Source organism: Pristiophorus japonicus, unplaced genomic scaffold, assembly GCF_044704955.1.
Source record: "Pristiophorus japonicus isolate sPriJap1 unplaced genomic scaffold, sPriJap1.hap1 HAP1_SCAFFOLD_775, whole genome shotgun sequence".
NCBI classification, from domain to species: Eukaryota; Metazoa; Chordata; class Chondrichthyes; family Pristiophoridae; genus Pristiophorus; species Pristiophorus japonicus.
In genome coordinates this window covers 10,477-30,439 of record NW_027254692.1, presented here as the reverse complement: position 1 = coordinate 30,439, position 19,963 = coordinate 10,477, and the positions used below count along the sequence as shown (strand labels likewise).

Genomic DNA, 19,963 nt, shown 5'->3' with positions numbered 1-19,963 from the left:
TAACCTCCTCCAGCCGCTACACACCTCCCTATCTCTGTAACCTCCTCCAGCCCCTACACACCTCCCTATCTCTGTAACCTCCTCCAGCCCCGACACCATCCCTATCTCTGTAATCCCCTCCAGCCACTACACCCCTCCCTATCTCTGTAATCTCCTCCAGCCCCTACACCTTCCCTATCTCTGTAATCCCCTCCAGTCCCTGCACCCCTCCCTATCTCTGTAACCTCCTCCAGCCCTGCACCCTCCCTATCTCTGTAACCTCCTCCAGCCCTACACCCTCCCTATCTCTGTAACCTCCTCCAGCCCCTACACCCCTCCCTATCTCTGTAACCTCCTCCAGCCCCTACACCCCTCCCTATCTCTGTAACCTCTTCCAGCCCCTACACCCCTCCCTATCTCTGTAACCTCCTCCAGCCCCTACACCCCTCCCTATCTCTGTAATCCCCTCCAGCCCCTACACACCTCCTCCTCTCTGTAACCTCCTCCAGCCCCTACACCCCTCCCTATCTCTGTAACCTCCTCCAGCACCTACACCCCTCCCTATCTCTGTAAACTCCTCCAGCCCCTGCACCCCCCCCCTATCTCTGTAACCCCCTCCAGCCCCTACACCCCTCCCTATCTCTGCAACCTTCTCCAGCCCCTACACCCCTCCCTATCTCTGTAACCCCCTCCAGCCCCTACACCCCTCCCTATCTCTGTAACCTCCTCCAGCCCCTACACCCCTCCCTATCTCTGTAACCTCCTCCAGCCCCTACACCCCTCCCTATCTCTGCAACCTCCTCCAGCCCCTACACCCCTCCCTATCTCTGTAACCTCCTCCAGCCCCTACACCCCTTCCTATCTCTGTAACCTCCTCCAGCTCCTGCACCCCTCCCTATCTCTGTAACCTCCTCCAGCGCCTACACCCCTCCCTGTCTCTGTAACCTCCTCCAGCCCCTACACCCCTCACTATCTCTGTAACCTCCTCCAGCTCCTACACCCTCCCTATCTCTGTAACCTCCTCCAGCTCCTACACCCTCCCTATCTCTGTAACCTCCTCCAGCCCCTGCACCCCTGCCTATCTCTAACCCCTCCAGCCCCTGCACCCCTCCCTATCTCTGTAACCTCCTCCAGCCCGTACACCTATCCCTATCTCTGTAACCCCCTACAGCCCCTACACCCCTCCCTATCTCTGTAACCCCCTCCAGCCCCTACACACCTCCCTATCTCTGTAACTCCCTGCAGCCCCTACACTCCTCCCTATCTCTGTAACCCCCTCCAGTCCCGACACCCTCCCTATCTCTGTAACCTCCTCCAGCCCCTACAAACCTCCCTATCTCTGTAAACTCCTCCAGCCCATACACCCCTCCCTATCTCTCTAACCTCATCCAGCGCCTACACCCCTCCCTGTCTCTGTAACCTCCTCCAGCCCCTACACCCCTCACTATCTCTGTAACCTCCTCCAGCTCCTACACACTCCCCATCTCTGTAATCTCCTCCAGCCCCTACACACCTCCCCATCTCTGTAACCTCCTCCAGCCCGTACACCCCTCCCTATCTCTGTAACCTCCTCCAGCCCCTACACCCTCCCTATCTCTGTAACCTCCTCCAGCCCCTACACCCCTCCCGGTCTCTGTAACCTCCTCCAGCCCCTACACTCCTCCCTATCTCTGTAACCTCCTCCAGCCCCTACTCCACTCCCTATCTCTGTAACCTCCCCAGCCCCGACACCCCTCCCTATCTCTGTAACGTCCTCCAGCCCTACACCCTCCCTATCTCTGTAACCTCCTCCAGCCCCTACACCCCTCCCTATCACAGTAACGCTCTCCAGCCCCTACACCCTCCGTATCTCTGTAACCTCCTCCAGTCCCTACACCACTTCCTATCTCTGTAACCTGCTCCAGCCCCTACACCCCTCCCTATCTCTGTAACCCCCTCCAGCCCCTACACCCCTCCCTATCTCTGTAACCTCCTCCAGCCCCTACACCCCTCCCTATCTCTGTAACCTCCTCCAGCCCTCACACCCCTCCCTATCTCTGTAACCTCCTCCAGTCCCTACATCCCTCCCTATCTCTGTAACCTCCTCTAGCCCCTGCACCCTCCCTATCTCTGTAACCTCCTCCAGCCCCGACACCCCTCCCTATCTCTGTAACCTCCTCCAGCCCCTACACCCCTCCCTATCTCTGTAACCTCCTCCAGCCCCTACTCCCCTCCCTATCTCTGTAACCTCCTCCAGCCCCTACATCCTCCCTATCTCTGTAACCTCCTCCAGCCCCGACACCACTCCCTATCTCTGTAACCTCCTCCAGCCCCTACACCCCTCCCTATCTCTGTAACCTCCTCCAGCCCCTACACCCTCCCTATCTCTGTAACCTCCTCCAGCTCCTACACCCTCCCTATCTCTGTAACCTCCTCCAGCCCCTGCACCCCTGCCTATCTCTAACCCCTCCAGCCCCTGCACCCCTCCCTATCTCTGTAACCTCCTCCAGCCCGTACACCTATCCCTATCTCTGTAACGCTCTCCAGCCCCTACACCCTCCGTATCTCTGTAACCTCCTCCAGTCCCTACACCACTTCCTAGCTCTGTAACCTGCTCCAGCCCCTACACCCCTCCCTATCTCTGTAACCCCCTCCAGCCCCTACACCCCTCCCTATCTCTGCAACCTCCTCCAGCCCCTACACCCCTCCCTATCTCTGTAACCTCCTCCAGCCCTCACACCCCTCCCTATCTCTGTAACCTCCTCCAGTCCCTACATCCCTCCCTATCTCTGTAACCTCCTCTAGCCCCTGCACCCTCCCTATCTCTGTAACCTCCTCCAGCCCCGACACCCCTCCCTATCCCTGTAACCTCCTCCAGCCCCTACACCCCTCCCTATCTCTGTAACCTCCTCCAGCCCCTACTCCCCTCCCTATCTCTGTAACCTCCTCCAGCCCCTACATCCTCCCTATCTCTGTAACCTCCTCCAGCCCCGACACCACTCCCTATCTCTGTAACCTCCTCCAGCCCCTACACCCCTCCCTATCTCTGTAACCTCCTCCAGCCCCTACAACCCTCCCTATCTCTGTAACCTCCTCCAGCCCCGACACCACTCCCTATCTCTGTAACCGCCTCCAGCCCCGACACCCCTCCCTATCTCTGTAACCCCCTCCAGTCCCGACACCCCTCCCTATCTCTGTAACCTCCTCCAGCCCCTACACCCCTCCCTATCTCTGTAACCCCCTCCAGCCCCTACACCCCTCCCTATCTCTGTAACCTCCTCCAGCCCCTACATCATCCCTATCTCTGTAACCTCCTCCAGCCCCTACACCCACCCTATCTCTGTAATCCCCTCCAACCCCTACAACCCTCCCTATCTCTGTAACCTCCTCCAGCCCCTACACCCTCCCTATCTCTGTAACCTCCTCCAGCCCCTACACCTTCCCTATCTCTGTAACCTCCTCCAGCCCCTACACCCCTCCCTATCTCTGCAACATCCTCCAGCCCCTACACCTCTCCCTATCTCTGCAACCTCCTCCAGCCACTACACCTCTCCCTATCTCTGTAACCTCCTCCAGTCCCTACACCCCTCCCTATCTCTGTAACCTCTTCCAGCCCCTACACCCCTCCCTATCTCTGTAACCTCCTCCAGCCCCTACACCCTCCCTATCTCTGTAACCTCCTCCAGCCCCTACACCCCTCACTATCTCTGTAACCTCCTCCAGCTCCTACACCCTCCCTATCTCTGTAACCTCCTCCAGCTCCTACACCCTCCCTATCTCTGTAACCTCCTCCAGCCCCTGCACCCTTGCCTATCTCTAACCACTCCAGCCCCTACACCCCTCCCTATCTCTGTAACCCCCTCCAGCCCCTACACACCTCCCTATCTCTGTAACTCCCTGCAGCCCCTACACTCCTCCCTATCTCTGTAACCTCCTCCAGCGCCTACACCCCTCCCTGTCTCTGTAACCTCCTCCTGCCCCTACACCCCTCCCTATCTCTGTAACCTCCTCCAGCTCCTAAACACTCCCTATCTCTGTAACCTCCTCCAGCCCCTACACACCTCCCTATCTCTGTAACCTCCTCCAGCCCCTACACCCCTCCCTATCTCTGCAACCTGCTCCAGCCCCTACACCCCTCCCTATCTCTGTAACCTCCTCCAGCCCCTGCACCCTCCCTATCTCTGTAACCCCCTCCAGCCCCTACACCCCTCCCTATCTCTGTAACCCCCTCCAGTCCCTACATCCCTCCCTATCTCTGTAACGTCCTCCAGCCCCTACACCCCTCCCTATCTCTGTAACCTCCTCCAGCCCCTACAAACCTCCCTATCTCTGTATCCTCCTCCAGCCCGTACACCCCTCCCTATCTCTGTAACCCCCTCCAGCCACTACACCCTCCCTATCTCTGTAACCTCCTCCAGTCCCTGCACCCCTCCCGGTCTCTGTCACCTCCTCCAGCCCCTACACTCCTCCCTATCTCTGTAACCTCCTCCAGCCCCTACTCCACTCCCTATCTCTGTAACCTCCTCCAGCCCCTACACCCCTCCCTATCTCTGTAAGCCCCTCCAGCCCCTACACCCCTCCCTATCTATGTAACCACCTCCAGCCCCTACACCTTCCCTATCTCTGTAATCCCCTCCAGCCCCTACAACCCTCCCTATCTCTGTAACCTCCTCCAGCCCCTGCACCCTCCCTATCTCGGTAACCTCCTCCAGCCGCTACACACCTCCCTATCTCTGTAACCTCCTCCAGCCCCTACACCCCTCCCTATCTCTGTAACCTCCTCCAGCCCCTACACCCCTCCCTATCTCTGTAACCTCCTCCAGCCCCTACACCCCTCCCTATCTCTGTAACCCCCTCCAGCCCCTACACCCCTCCCTATCTCTGTAATCCCCTCCAGCCCCTACACCCCTCCCTCTCTCTGCAACATCCTCCAGCCCCTACACCTCTCCCTATCTCTGTAACCTCCTCCAGCCACTACACCTCTCCCTATCTCTGTAACCTCCTCCAGCCCCTACACCCTCCCTATCTCTGTAACATCCTCCAGCGCCAACACCCCTCCCTGTCTCTGTGACCTCCTCCAGCCCCTACACCCCTCACTATCTCTGCAACCTCCTCCAGCTCATACACCCTCCCTATCTCTCTAACCACTCCAGCCCCTACACACCTCCCTATCTCTGTAACCTCCTCCAGCCCGTACACACCTCCCTATCTCTGTAACCCCCTCCAGCCCCTACACCCCTCCCTATCTCTGTAACCCCCTCCAGCCCCTACACACCTCCCTATCTCTGTAACTCCCTGCAGCCCCTACACTCCTCCCTATCTCTGTAACCTCCTCCAGCGCCTACACCCCTCCCTATCTCTGTAACCTACTCCAGCCCCTACACTCCTCCCTATCTCTGTAACCTCCTCCAGCCCCTACACCCCTCCCTATCTCTGTAATCTCCTCCAGCCCCTACACCCCTCACTATCTCTGTAACCTCCTCCAGCTCCTACACACTCCCTATCTCTGTAACCTCCTCCAGCCCCTACACACCTCCCTATCTCTGTAACCTCCTCCATCCCTACACCCCTCCCTATCTCTGCAACCTGCTCCAGCCCCTACACCCCTCCCTATCTCTGTAACCTCCTCCAGCCCCGACATCCCTCCCTATCTCTGTAACCTCCTCCAGCCCCTGCACCCTCCCTATCTCTGTAACCTCCTCCAGTCCCGACATCCCTCCCTATCTCTGTAACGTCCTCCAGCCCCTACACCCCTCCCTATCTCTGTAACCTCCTCCAGCCCCTACACCCTCCCTATCTCTGTAACCTCCTCCAGCCCCTACAAACCTCCCTATCTCTGTATCCTCCTCCAGCCCGTACACCCCTCCCTATCTCTGTAACCTCCTCCAGCCCCTACACCCTCACTATCTCTGTAACCTCCTCCAGTCCCTACACCCCTCCCGGTCTCTGTCACCTCCTCCAGCCCGTACACCACTCCCTATCTCTGTAACCTCCTCCAGCCCCTACTCCACTCCCTATCTCTGTAACCTCCTCCAGCCCCGACACCCCTCCCTATCTCTGTAACCTCCTCCAGCCCCTACACCCCTCCCTATCTCTGTAACCCCCTCCAGCCCCTACACCCCTCCCTATCTATGTAACCTCCTCCAGCCCCTACACCTTCCCTATCTCTGTAATCCCCTCCAGCCCCTACAACCCTCCCTATCTCTGTAACCTCCTCCAGCCCCTGCACCCTCCCTATCTCTGTAACCTCCTCCAGCCGCTACACACCTCGCTATCTCTGTAACCTCCTCCAGCCCCTACACACCTCCCTATCTCTGTAACCTCCTCCAGCCCCGACACCATCCCTATCTCTGTAATCCCCTCCAGCCACTACACCCCTCCCTATCTCTGTAATCTCCTCCAGCCCCTACACCTTCCCTATCTCTGTAATCCCCTCCAGCCCCTGCACCCCTCCCTATCTCTGTAACCTCCTCCAGCCCTACACCCTCCCTATCTCTGTAACCTCCTCCAGCCCTACACCCTCCCTATCTCTGTAACCTCCTCCAGCCCCTACACCCCTCCCTATCTCTGTAACCTCCTCCAGCCCCTACACCCCTCCCTATCTCTGTAACCTCCTCCAGCCCCTACACCTCTCCCTATCTCAGTAACGCCCTCCAGCCCCTACACCCCTCCCTATCTCTGTAACCTCTTCCAGCCCCTACACCCCTCCCTATCTCTGTAACCTGCTCCAGCCCTACACCCTCCCTATCTCTGTAACCCCCTCCAGCCCCTACACCCCTCCCTATCTCTGTAACCTCCTCCAGCCCCTACACCCCTCCCTATCTCTGTAACCTCCTCCAGCCCCTACACCCCTCCCTATCTCTGTAACCTCCTCCAGCCCCTACACCTCTCCCTATCTCAGTAACGCCCTCCAGCCCCTACACCCCTCCCTATCTCTGTAACCTCCTCCAGCCCCTACACCCCTCCCTATCTCTGTAATCCCCTCCAGCCCCTACACACCTCCTCCTCTCTGTAACCTCCTCCAGCCCCTACACCCCTCCCTATCTCTGTAACCTCCTCCAGCACTTACACCCCTCCCTATCTCTGTAACCCCCTCCAGTCCCAACACACCTCCCTATCTCTGTAACCTCCTCCAGTCCCTACACCCCTCCCTATCTCTGTAACCTCCTCCAGCCCCTACACCCCTCCCTATCTCTGCAACCTTCTCCAGCCCCTACACCCCTCCCTATCTCTGTAACCCCCTCCAGCCCCTACACCCCTCCCTATCTCTGTAACCTCCTCCAGCCCCTACACCCCTCCCTATCTCTGTAACCTCCTCCAGCCCCTACACCCCTCCCTATCTCTGCAACCTCCTCCAGCCCCTACACCCCTCCCTATCTCTGTAACCTCCTCCAGCCCCTACACCCCTCCCTATCTCTGTAACCTCCTCCAGCTCCTGCATCCCTCCCTATCTCTGTAACCTCCTCCAGCGCCTACACCCCTCCCTGTCTCTGTAACCTCCTCCAGCCCCTACACCCCTCACTATCTCTGTAACCTCCTCCAGCTCCTACACCCTCCCTATCTCTGTAACCTCCTCCAGCTCCTACACCCTCCCTATCTCTGTAACCTCCTCCAGCCCCTGCACCCCTGCCTTTCTCTAACCCCTCCAGCCCCTGCACCCCTCCCTATCTCTGTAACCTCCTCCAGCCCGTACACCTATCCCTATCTCTGTAACCCCCTCCAGCCCCTACACCCCTCCCTATCTCTGTAACCCCCTCCAGCCCCTACACACCTCCCTATCTCTGTAACTCCCTGCAGCCCCTACACTCCTCCCTATCTCTGTAACCTCCTCCAGCCCCTACACCCTCCCTATCTCTGTAACCTCCTCCAGCCCCTACAAACCTCCCTATCTCTGTAACCTCCTCCAGCCCGTACACCCCTCCCTATCTCTGTAACCTCCTCCAGCCCCTACACCCTCCCTATCTCTGTAACCTCCTCCAGCCCCAACACCCCTCCCGGTCTCTGTAACCTCCTCCAGCCCCTACACTCCTCCCTATCTCTGTAACCTCCTCCAGCCCCTACTCCACTCCCTATCTCTGTAACCTCCCCAGCCCCGACACCCCTCCCTATCTCTGTAACCTCCTCCAGCCCCTACACCCCTCCCTATCTCTGTAACCCCCTCCAGCCCCTACACCCCTCCCTATCTCTGTAACCTCCTCCAGCCCCTGCACCCTCCCTATCTCGGTAACCTCCTCCAGCCCCTACACCCCTCACTATCTCTGTAACCTCCTCCAGCCCCTACACCCTCCCTATCTCGGTAACCTCCTCCAGCCACTACACACCTCCCTATCTCAGTAAACCCCTCCTGCCCATACACCACCCCCTATCTCTGTAACCCCCTCCAGCCGCTACACCCCTCACTATCTCTGTAACCCCCTCAAGCCCCTACACCCTCCCTATCTCTGTAACCTCCTCCAGCCCCTACACCCGTCCCTATCTCTGTAACCTCCTCCAGCGCCTACACCCCTCCCTATCTCTGTATACCCCCTCCAGCCCCTACACCCTCCCTATCTCTGTAACCTCCTCCAGCCCCTACACCCCTCCCTATCTCTGTAACCTCCTCCAGCCCCTGCACCCCTCCCTATCTCTGTAACCTCCAGCCCCTACACTCCTCCCTATCTCTGCAACCTCCTCCAGCCCCTACACCCTCCCTATCTCTGTAACCCCCTCCAGCCCCTACACCCTCCCTATCTCTGTAACCTCCTCCAGCCCCTACACCCCTCCCTATCTCTGTAACCTCCTCCAGCCCCTACACCCCTCCCTATCTCTGTAACCTCCTCCAGCTCCTGCATCCCTCCCTATCTCTGTAACCTCCTCCAGCGCCTACACCCCTCCCTGTCTCTGTAACCTCCTCCAGCCCCTACACCCCTCACTATCTCTGTAACCTCCTCCAGCTCCTACACCCTCCCTATCTCTGTAACCTCCTCCAGCTCCTACACCCTCCCTATCTCTGTAACCTCCTCCAGCCCCTACACCCCTCCCTATCTCTAACCCCTCCAGCCCCTGCACCCCTCCCTATCTCTGTAACCTCCTCCAGCCCGTACACCTATCCCTATCTCTGTAACCCCCTCCAGCCCCTACACCCCTCCCTATCTCTGTAACCCCCTCCAGCCCCTACACACCTCCCTATCTCTGTAACTCCCTGCAGCCCCTACACTCCTCCCTATCTCTGTAACCCCCTCCAGTCCCGACACCCTCCCTATCTCTGTAACCTCCTCCAGCCCCTACAAACCTCCCTATCTCTGTCTCCTCCTCCAGCCCATACACCACTCCCTATCTCTGTAACCTCATCCAGCGCCTACACCCCTCCCTGTCTCTGTAACCTCCTCCAGCCCCTACACCCCTCACTATCTCTGTAACCTCCTCCAGCTCCTACACACTCCCTATCTCTGTAATCTCCTCCAGCCCCTACACACCTCCCCATCTCTGTAACCTCCTCCAGCCCCTACACCCCTCCCTATCTCTGTAACCTCCTCCAGCCCCTACACCCTCCCTATCTCTGTAACCTCCTCCAGCCCCTACAAACCTCCCTATCTCTGTAACCTCCTCCAGCCCGTACACCCCTCCCTATCTCTGTAACCTCCTCCAGCCCCTACACCCTCCCTATCTCTGTAACCTCCTCCAGCCCCTACACCCCTCCCGGTCTCTGTAACCTCCTCCAGCCCCTACACTCCTCCCTATCTCTGTAACCTCCTCCAGCCCCTACTCCACTCCCTATCTCTGTAACCTCCCCAGCCCCGACACCCCTCCCTATCTCTGTAACCTCCTCCAGCCCCTACACCCCTCCCTATCTCTGTAACCCCCTCCAGCCCCTACACCCCTCCCTATCTCTGTAACCTCCTCCAGCCCCTGCACCCTCCCTATCTCGGTAACCTCCTCCAGCTGCTACACACCTCCCTATCTCTGTAACCTCCTCCAGCTCCTACACCCCTCCCTATCTCTGTAACCTCCTCCAGCCCCTACACCCTCCCTATCTCGGTAACCTCCACCAGCCACTACACACCTCCCTATCTCAGTAACCCCCTCCTGCCCATACACCACCCCCTATCTCTGTAACCCCCTCCAGCCCCTACACCCCTCCCTATCTCTGTAACCTCCTCCAGCCCCTACACACCTCCCTATCTCTGTAACCTCCTCCAGCCCCGACACCCTCCCTATCTCTGTAATCCCCTCCAGCCCCTACACCCCTCCCTATCTCTGTAACCTCCTCCAGCCCTACACCCTCCCTATCTCTGTAACCTCCTCCAGCCCTACACCCTCCCTATCTCTGTAACCTCCTCCAGCCCCTACACCTCTCCCTATCTCAGTAACGCCCTCCAGCCCCTACACCCCTCCCTATCTCTGTAACCTCCTCCAGCCCCTACACCCCTCCCTATCTCTGTAACCTCCTCCAACCCCGACACCCCTCCCTATCTCTGTAACCTCCTCCAGTCCCTACACCCCTCCCTATCTCTGTAACCTCCTCCAGCCCTACACCCCTCCCTATCTCTGTAACCCCCTCCAGCCCCTACACCTCCCTATCTCTGTAACCCCCTCCAGCCCCTACACCCCTCCCTATCTCTGTAACCTCATCCAGCCCCTACACCCCTCCCTATCTCTGTAACCCCCTCCAGCCCCTACACCCTCCCTATCTCTGTAATGCCCTCCAGCCCCTACACCCCTCCCTATCTCTGTAACCCCCTCCAGCCCCTACACCCTCCCTATCTCTGTAACCCCCTCCAGCCCCTACACCCCTCCCTATCTCTGTAACCTCATCCAGCCCCTACACCCCTCCCTATCTCTGTAACCGCCTCCAGCCCCTACACCTTCCCTATCTCTGTAATCCCCTCCAGCCCCTACACCCCTCCCTATCTCTGTAACCCCCTCCAGCCGCTACACCCCTCACTATCTCTGTAACCCCCTCAAGCCCCTACACACTCCCTATCTCTGTAACCTCCTCCAACCCCGACACCCCTCCCTATCTCTCTAACCCCCTCCAGCCCCTACACCCATCCCTATCTCTGTAACCCCCTCCAGCCCCTACACCCCTCCCTATCTCTGTAATCTCCTCCAGCCCCTACACCCCTCCCTATCTCTCTAACCCCCTCCAGCCCCTACACCCATCCCTATCTCTGTAACCCCCTCCAGCCCCTACACCCCTCCCTATCTCTGTAATCTCCTCCAGCCCGTACACTCCTCCCGATCTCTGTAAACCCCTCCAGCCCCTACACCCCTCCCTATCTCTGTAACCTCCTCCAGTCCCTACACCCCTCCCTATCTCTGTTACCCCCTCCAGCCCCTACACCCCTCCCTATCTCTGTTACCTCCTCCAGCCCTACCTCAGAGGAGGTTACGGGGAGATTTGATGGAGGTGTTTATAATCATGGATAGAGTAACTGAGGAGAACCTGTTCCCCGGGGACAGGAGGTTGGGTGACCCGAGGGAGACAGATTTAACACAATCGGTGATGGAACCAGAGGGGGAGATGGGGAGAATGTGTTTACACGGCGAGTTGTTTTGATCGGGAAAACACTGCCTGACAGTCACTTTCCCCCGGGGGGATTGGATAAATACCCCTGGGTTAGAGAGAGAGGGGAAATCAGCCAGGGTTCCTGCTCCTGATCACTGCCCAGTGACCCCGGGGTTAGAGAGAGGGGAAATCAGCCAGGGTTCCTGCTCCTGATCACTGCCCAGTGACCCCGGGGTTAGAGAGAGGAAATCAGCCAGGGTTCCTGCTCCTGATCACTGCCCAGGGACCCCTGGGTTAGAGAGAGGGGAAATCAGCCAGGGTTCCTGCTCCTGATCACTGCCCAGTGACCCCTGGGTTAGAGAGAGAGGGGAAATCAGCCAGGGTTCCTGCTCCTGATCACTGCCCAGTGACCCCTGGGTTAGAGAGAGGGGGAAATCAGCCAGGGTTCCTGCCCCTGATCACTGTCCAGTGATCCCCTGGGTTAGAGAGAGAGGGGAAATCAGCCAGGGTTCCTGCTCCTGATCACTGCCCAGTGACCCCTGGGTTAGAGAGAGAGGAAATCAGCCAGGGTTCCTGCTCCTGATCACTGCCCAGTGACCCCTGGGTTAGAGAGAGAGGGGAAATCAGCCAGGGTTCCTGCTCCTGATCACTGCCCAGTGACCCCGGGGTTAGAGAGCGAGGAAATCAGCCAGGGTTCCTGCTCCTGATCACTGCCCAGTGACCCCTGGGTTAGAGAGAGAGAGGAAATCAGCCAGGGTTCCTGCTCCTGATCACTGCCCAGGGACCCCTGGGTTAGAGAGAGGGGAAATCAGCCAGGGTTCCTGCTCCTGATCACTGCCCAGTGACCCCTGGGTTAGAGAGAGGGGAAATCAGCCAGGGTTCCTGCTCCTGATCACTGCCCAGTGACCCCTGGGTTAGAGAGAGAGGGGAAATCAGCCAGGGTTCCTGCTCCTGATCACTGCCCAGTGACCCCGGGGTTAGAGAGCGAGGAAATCAGCCAGGGTTCCTGCTCCTGATCACTGCCCAGTGACCCCTGGGTTAGAGAGAGAGGAAATCAGCCAGGGTTCCTGCTCCTGATCACTGCCCAGTGACCCCTGGGTTAGAGAGAGGGGAAATCAGCCAGGGTTCCTGCTCCTGATCACTGCCCAGTGACCCCTGGGTTAGAGAGAGAGGGGAAATCAGCCAGGGTTCCTGCTCCTGATCACTGCCCAGTGACCCCGGGGTTAGAGAGCGAGGAAATCAGCCAGGGTTCCTGCTCCTGATCACTGCCCAGTGACCCCTGGGTTAGAGAGAGAGAGGAAATCAGCCAGGGTTCCTGCTCCTGATCACTGCCCAGGGACCCCTGGGTTAGAGAGAGGGGAAATCAGCCAGGGTTCCTGCTCCTGATCACTGCCCAGTGACCCCTGGGTTAGAGAGAGGGGATATCAGCCAGGGTTCCTGCTCCTGATCACTGCCCAGTGACCCCTGGGTTAGAGAGAGAGAGGAAATCAGCCAGGGTTCCTGCTCCTGATCACTGCCCAGTGACCCCTGGGTTAGAGAGAGAGGAAATCAGCCAGGGTTCCTGCTCCTGATCACTGCCCAGTGACCCCGGGGTTAGAGAGAGGGGAAATCAGCCAGGGTTCCTACTCCTGATCACTGCCCAGTGACCCCTGGGTTTGAGAAGGGGAAATCAGCCAGGGTTCCTGCTCCTGATCACTGCCCAGTGACCCCTGGGTTAGAGAGAGGGGGGAAATCAGCCAGGGTTCCTGCTCCTGATCACTGCCCAGTGACCCCTGGGTTAGAGAGAGAGGGGAAATCAGCCAGGGTTCCTGCTCCTGATCACTGCCCAGTGACCCCTGGGTTCGAGAGAGAGAGGAAATCAGCCAGGGTTCCTGCTCCTGATCACTGCCCAGGGACCCCTGGGTTAGAGAGAGGGGAAATCAGCCAGGGTTCCTGCTCCTGATCACTGCCCAGTGACCCCTGGGTTAGAGAGAGGGGATATCAGCCAGGGTTCCTGCTCCTGATCACTGCCCAGTGACCCCTGGGTTAGAGAGAGAGAGGAAATCAGCCAGGGTTCCTGCTCCTGATCACTGCCCAGTGACCCCTGGGTTAGAGAGAGAGGAAATCAGCCAGGGTTCCTGCTCCTGATCATTGCCCAGTGACCCCGGGGTTAGAGAGAGGGGAAATCAGCCAGGGTTCCTGCTCCTGATCACTGCCCAGTGACCCCTGGGTTAGAGAGAGGGGAAGTCAGCCAGGGTTCCTGCTCCTGATCACTGCCCAGTGACCCCTGGGTTAGAGAGAGAGGGGAAATCAGCCAGGGTTCCTGCTCCTGATCACTGCCCAGTGACCCCTGGGTTAGAGAGAGGGGAAATCAGCCAGGGTTCCTGCTCCTGATCACTGCCCAGTGACCCCTGGGTTAGAGAGAGAGGGGAAATCAGCCAGGGTTCCTGCTCCTGATCACTGCCCAGTGACCCCTGGATTGGAGAGAGGGGAAATCAGCCAGGGTTCCTGCTCCTGATCACTGCCCAGTGACCCCTGGATTGGAGAGAGAGTCTGTGCTGGGTCTGTTACAGGACACAGGTTGTCACTGTCAATGTGAAATATCCTTTAATTAACCTGATCCGATGATAACGTTCCATATAAATAGTTTTTCAGTTCACAGGCAGATTAAATCAGCTTATCATGGATTAATTCCTGCCAACTACGCACTTACATTCTCTGATATCCCCGACACCCCACACTGTAACATTGATATACACCACACCCCTCACTGTAACACACTGATATACCCCACACCCCTCACTGTAACATTGATATCCCCGACACCCCACACTGTAACACTGATCTACCCCACACCCCTCACTGTAACACTGATATACCCCACACCCCTCACTGTAACACTGATATATCCCACACCCCTCACTGTAACACTGATATACCCCACACCCCTCACTGTAACACTGATATACACCACACCCCTCACTGTAACACTGATATACCCCACACCCCTCACTGTAACACTGATACCCCCCACACCCCACACTGTAAAACTGATATACCCCACACCCCTCACTGTAACACTGATATACCCCACACCCCTCACTGTAACACTGATATACCCCACACCCCTCACTGTAACACTGATATACCCCACACCCCTCACTGTAACATTGATATACACCACACCCCTCACTGTAACACTGATATACCCCACACCCCTCACTGTAACACTGATATACACCACACCCCTCACTGTAACACTGATATACACCACACCCCTCACTGTAACACTGATATACACCACACCCCTCACTGTAACACTGATATACACCACACCCCACACTGCAACACTGATATACACCACACCCCTCACTGTAACACTGATATACCCCACACCCCTCACTGTAACACTGATATACCCCACACCCCTCACTGTAACACTGATATACCCCACACCCCTCACTGTAACACTGATATACCCCACACCCCTCACTGTAACACTGATATACCCCACACCCCTCACTGTAACACTGATATACCCCACACCCCTCACTGTAACACTGATATACCCCACACCCCTCACTGTAACACTGATATACACCACACCCCTCACTGTAACACTGATATACACCACACCCCTCACTGTAACACTGATATACACCACATCCCTCACTGTAACACTGATATACACCACACCCCTCACTGCAACACTGATATACACCACACCCCTCACTGTAACACTGATATACACCACACCCCTCACTGTAACACTGATATACCACACACCCTTCACTGTAACACTGATATACCCGACACCCCTCACTGTAACACTGATATACCCCACACCCCTCACTGTAACACTGATATACCCCACACCCCTCACTGTAACACTGATATACCCCACTCCCCTCACTGTAACACTGATATACCACACACCCCTCACTGTAACACTGATATACCACACACCCCTCACTGTAACACTGATATACCCCACACCCCTCACTGTAACACTGATATACCCCTCACTGTAACACTGATATACCACACACCCCACACTGTAACACTGATATACCCCACACCCCTCACTGTAACACTGATATACCCCCCACACCCCTCACTGTAACACTGATATACCCCACACCCCTCACTGTAACACTGATATACCCCACACCCCTCACTGTAACACTGATATACCCCACACCCCTCACTGTAACACTGATATACCCCACACCCCTCACTGTAACACACTGATATACCCCACACCCCTCACTGTAACACTGATATACCCCACACCCCTCACTGTAACACTGATATACCCCACACCCCTCACTGTAACACACTGATATACCCCACACCCCTCACTAACACCGATATACCCTACACCCCACACTGTAACACTGATATACCCCACACCCCACACTGTAACACTGATATACCCCACACCCCTCACTGTAACACTGATATACCCCCCACACCCCTCAGTGTAACACTGATATACCCCACACCCCTCACTGTAACACTGATATAGCCCACACCCCTCACTGTAACACTGATATACCCCACACCCCTCACTGTAACACTGATATACCCCACACCCCTCACTGTAACACTGATATACCCCACACCCCTCACTGTAACACTGATATAGCCCACACCCCTCACTATAACACTGATATACCCCACACCCCTCACTGTAACACTGATATACTCCACACCCCTCACTGTAACACTGATATACTCCACACTCCACACTGTAACACTGATATACCACACACCCCTCACTGTAACACTGATATACCCCACACCCCTCACTATAACACAGAAATACCCCACACCCCTCACTGTAACACTGATATACCCCACACCCCACACGTAACACTGATATACCCCACACCCCTCGCTGTAACACTGATATACCCCACACCCCTCACTGTAACACTGATATACCCCACACCCATCACTGTAACACTGATATACCCCACACCCCTCACTGTAACACTGATATACCCCTCACTGTAACACTGATATACCCCACACCCCTCACTGTAACACTGATATACCTCACACCCCTCACTGTAACACTGATATACCCCACACCCCTCACTGTAACACTGATATACCCCACACCCCTCACTGTAACACCGATATACACCACACCCCTCACTGTAACACACTGATATACCCCACACCCTTCACTGTAACACTGATATACCCCACACCCCTCACTGTAACACACTGATATACCCCACATCCCTCACTGTAACACTGATATACCCCACACCCCTCACTGTAACACTGATATACCCCACAACCCTCACTGTAACACTGATATACTCCACACCCCTCACTGTAACACTGATATACCCCACACCCCTCACTGTAACACACTGATATACCCCACACCCCTCACTGTAACACTGATATACCCCACATCCCTCACTGTAACACTGATATACCCCACATCCCTCACTGTAACACCGATATACACCACACCCCTCACTGTAACACTGATATACCCCACACCCCTCACTGTAACACTGATATACCCCACACCCCTCACTGTAACACTGATATACCACACACCCCTCACTGTAACACTGATATACCCCACATCCCTCACTGTAACACTGATATACCCCACATCCCTCACTGTAACACTGATATACCCCACACCCATCACTGTAACACTGATATACACCACACCCCTCACTGTAACACACTGATATACCCCACACCCTTCACTGTAACACTGATATACCCCACACCCCTCACTGTAACACACTGATATACCCCACATCCCTCACTGTAACACTGATATACCCCACACCCCTCACTGTAACACTGATATACCCCACAACCCTCACTGTAACACTGATATACTCCACACCCCTCACTGTAACACTGATATACCCCACACCCCTCACTGTAACACACTGATATACCCCACACCCCTCACTGTAACACTGATATACCCCACATCCCTCACTGTAACACTGATATACCCCACACCCCTCACTGTAACACTGATATACCACACACCCCTCACTGTAACACTGATATACCCCACACCCCTCACTGTAACACTGATATACCCCACACCCCTCACTGTAACACTGATATACCCCACACCCCTCACTGTAACACTGATATACCCCACACCCCTCACTGTAACACTGATATACCCCACATCCCTCACTGTAACACCGATATACCCCACACCCCTCACTGTAACACCGATATACCCCACACCCCTCACTGTAACACTGATATACCCCACATCCCTCACTGTAACACTGATATACCCCACATCCCTCACTGTAACACACTGATATACACCACACCCCTCGCTGTGACACTCACCTGACTGAAGAGCGCATTGAGGAAGGGCGCGTACATCTTGGAGGAGAGCGACCGAGTGTTGCTGTTCCTCCTCGCGGACCGGGCGTTCGACGGTGGGGCCTCACTCCCCCTCCCCGCCGAGCGGGAGCCGAGGGAAGGGGTCTCACTGTTCCTGCGGGCGTTGTCGCTCGCCCGGGGCCCGGCCCTGCCTCGGGGGAGGGGGGCCTGGCCGGCCCCAGCCCCCTCACCCTCCTCCGCCTCCCCCTGCCTCTCCCTCTTCCCCCCGGCCCGCGAGTTCCGACGCCGGGCGCCCTCCGCCCTCGACTCCCGCCCCCTCTCCCCCTTCCCCGCCCCCTCTTCCTCCTCCTCCCGCTCTGCTTCCTCCTTCCTGGGCTTATCCCCGCGGACCGAGGCGCTGGGGGCCTTTTTCCCTCTCGTGGCCATGTCCGAGCTTGCCGATGTGTGGAGCTTGGGAGCGAGAGGGAAGGGGGAAGTCTCTGTTGTGCTGTGACGGCCAAGGGCCTTGGGAGATTAGCAGAGGACAGGAAGGATGAGCTGATTAACTGGGGGCTGAAGGCAGATCAGCCCCCCCCCCCTCTCTCCCTCCGTGTCGGGACCAGTCTCTCTCAGTCCCGCTCACCATCGCTCTCCCGTCTCTCTGTGTCAGAAGGTCGTGGGGTTCGAGCGACACCCCAAACCCTCCCGCCAGCCCCCACACCCCAGAAACTCCAGCCCCTCAATCCCAATCACAACACTCCCCCCACCAAACGCACTGCTCTCTCCCCCCCCCCCTGCCACTCCCCTTTGCTCAGGACTGAGGGAGTGTCGTACCGCGCTGTCGGAGGGGCAGTACTGAGGGAGTGCCGCACTGTCGGAGGGGCAGTACTGAGGGAGTGCCGCACTGTCGGAGGGGCAGTACTGAGGGAGTGCCGCACTGTCGGAGGGACAGTACTGAGGGAGCGCCGCACTGTCGGAGGGGCAGTACTGAGGGAGTGCCGCACTGTCGGAGGGACAGTACTGAGGGAGTGCCGCACTGTCGGAGGGACAGTACTGAGGGAGTGCCGCACTGTCGGAGGGGCAGTACTGAGGGAGTGCCGCACTGTCGGAGGGACAGTACTGAGGGAGTGCCGCACTGTCGGAGGGGTAGTACTGAGGGAGTGCCGCACTGTCGGAGGGACAGTACTGAGGGAGTGCCGCACTGTCGGAGGGACAGTACTGAGGGAGTGCCACACTGTCGGAGGGGCAGTACTGAGGGAGTGCCGCACTGTCGGAGGGACAGTACTGAGGGAGTGCCGCACTGTCGGAGGGACAGTACTGAGGGAGTGCCGCACTGTCGGAGGGGCAGTACTGAGGGAGTGCCGCACTGTCGGAGGGACAGTACTGAGGGAGTGCCGCACTGTCGGAGGGACAGTACTGAGGGAGTGCCGCACTGTCGGAGGGGCAGGACTGAGGGAGTGCCGCACTGTCGGAGGGGCAGTACTGAGGGAGTGCCGCACTGTCGGAGGGACAGTACTGAGGGAGTGCCGCACTGTCGGAGGGGCAGTACTGAGGGAGTGCCGCACTGTCGGAGGGACAGTACTGAGGGAGTGCCGCACTGTCGGAGGGACAGTACTGAGGGAGTGCCGCACTGTCGGAGGGGCAGGACTGAGGGAGTGCCGCACTGTCGGAGGGGCAGTACTGAGGGAGTGCCGCACTGTCGGAGGGACAGTACTGAGGGAGTGCCACACTGTCGGAGGGGCAGTACTGAGGGAGCGCCGCACTGTCGGAGGGGCAGTACTGAGGGAGTGCCGCACTGTCGGAGGGACAGTACTGAGGGAGTGCCGCACTGTCGGAGGGGCAGTACTGAGGGAGTGCCGCACTGTCGGAGGGGCGGTACTGAGGGAGTGCCGCACTGTCGGAGGGGCAGTACTGAGGGAGTGCCGCACTGTCGGAGGGGCGGTACTGAGGGAGTGCCGCACTGTCGGAGGGACAGTACTGAGGGAGCCCCGCACTGTCAGAGGGGCAGTACTGAGGGAGTGCCGCACTGTCGGAGGGACAGTACTGAGGGAGTGCCGTACTGTCGGAGGGGCAGTACTGAGGGAGCCCCGCACTGTCGGAGGGGCAGTACTGAGGGAATGCCGCACTGTCGGAGGGGTAGTACTGAGGGAGCCCCGCACTGTCGGAGGGACAGTACTGAGGGAGTGTCGCACTGTCGGAGGG

At 57.5% G+C, this 19,963-nt stretch overlaps 1 protein-coding gene across 1 annotated transcript in view; it reads right to left on the bottom strand.

Annotated features, from left to right (window-relative positions):
* LOC139256807 (calcium-binding protein 4-like) overlaps positions 1 to 18,208 on the bottom strand; it is a gene marked incomplete at its 3' end in the record, with an annotated part of 152,118 nt that extends 133,910 nt beyond the window's left edge. Inside the window, exon 1 of the mRNA XM_070874315.1 lies at positions 17,786 to 18,208. Within this exon, the coding sequence (XP_070730416.1) occupies positions 17,786 to 18,208 (423 nt within the window). The remainder of the gene's footprint in view (positions 1 to 17,785) is intronic.
* Between the last annotated feature and the right edge of the window lie 1,755 nt (positions 18,209 to 19,963).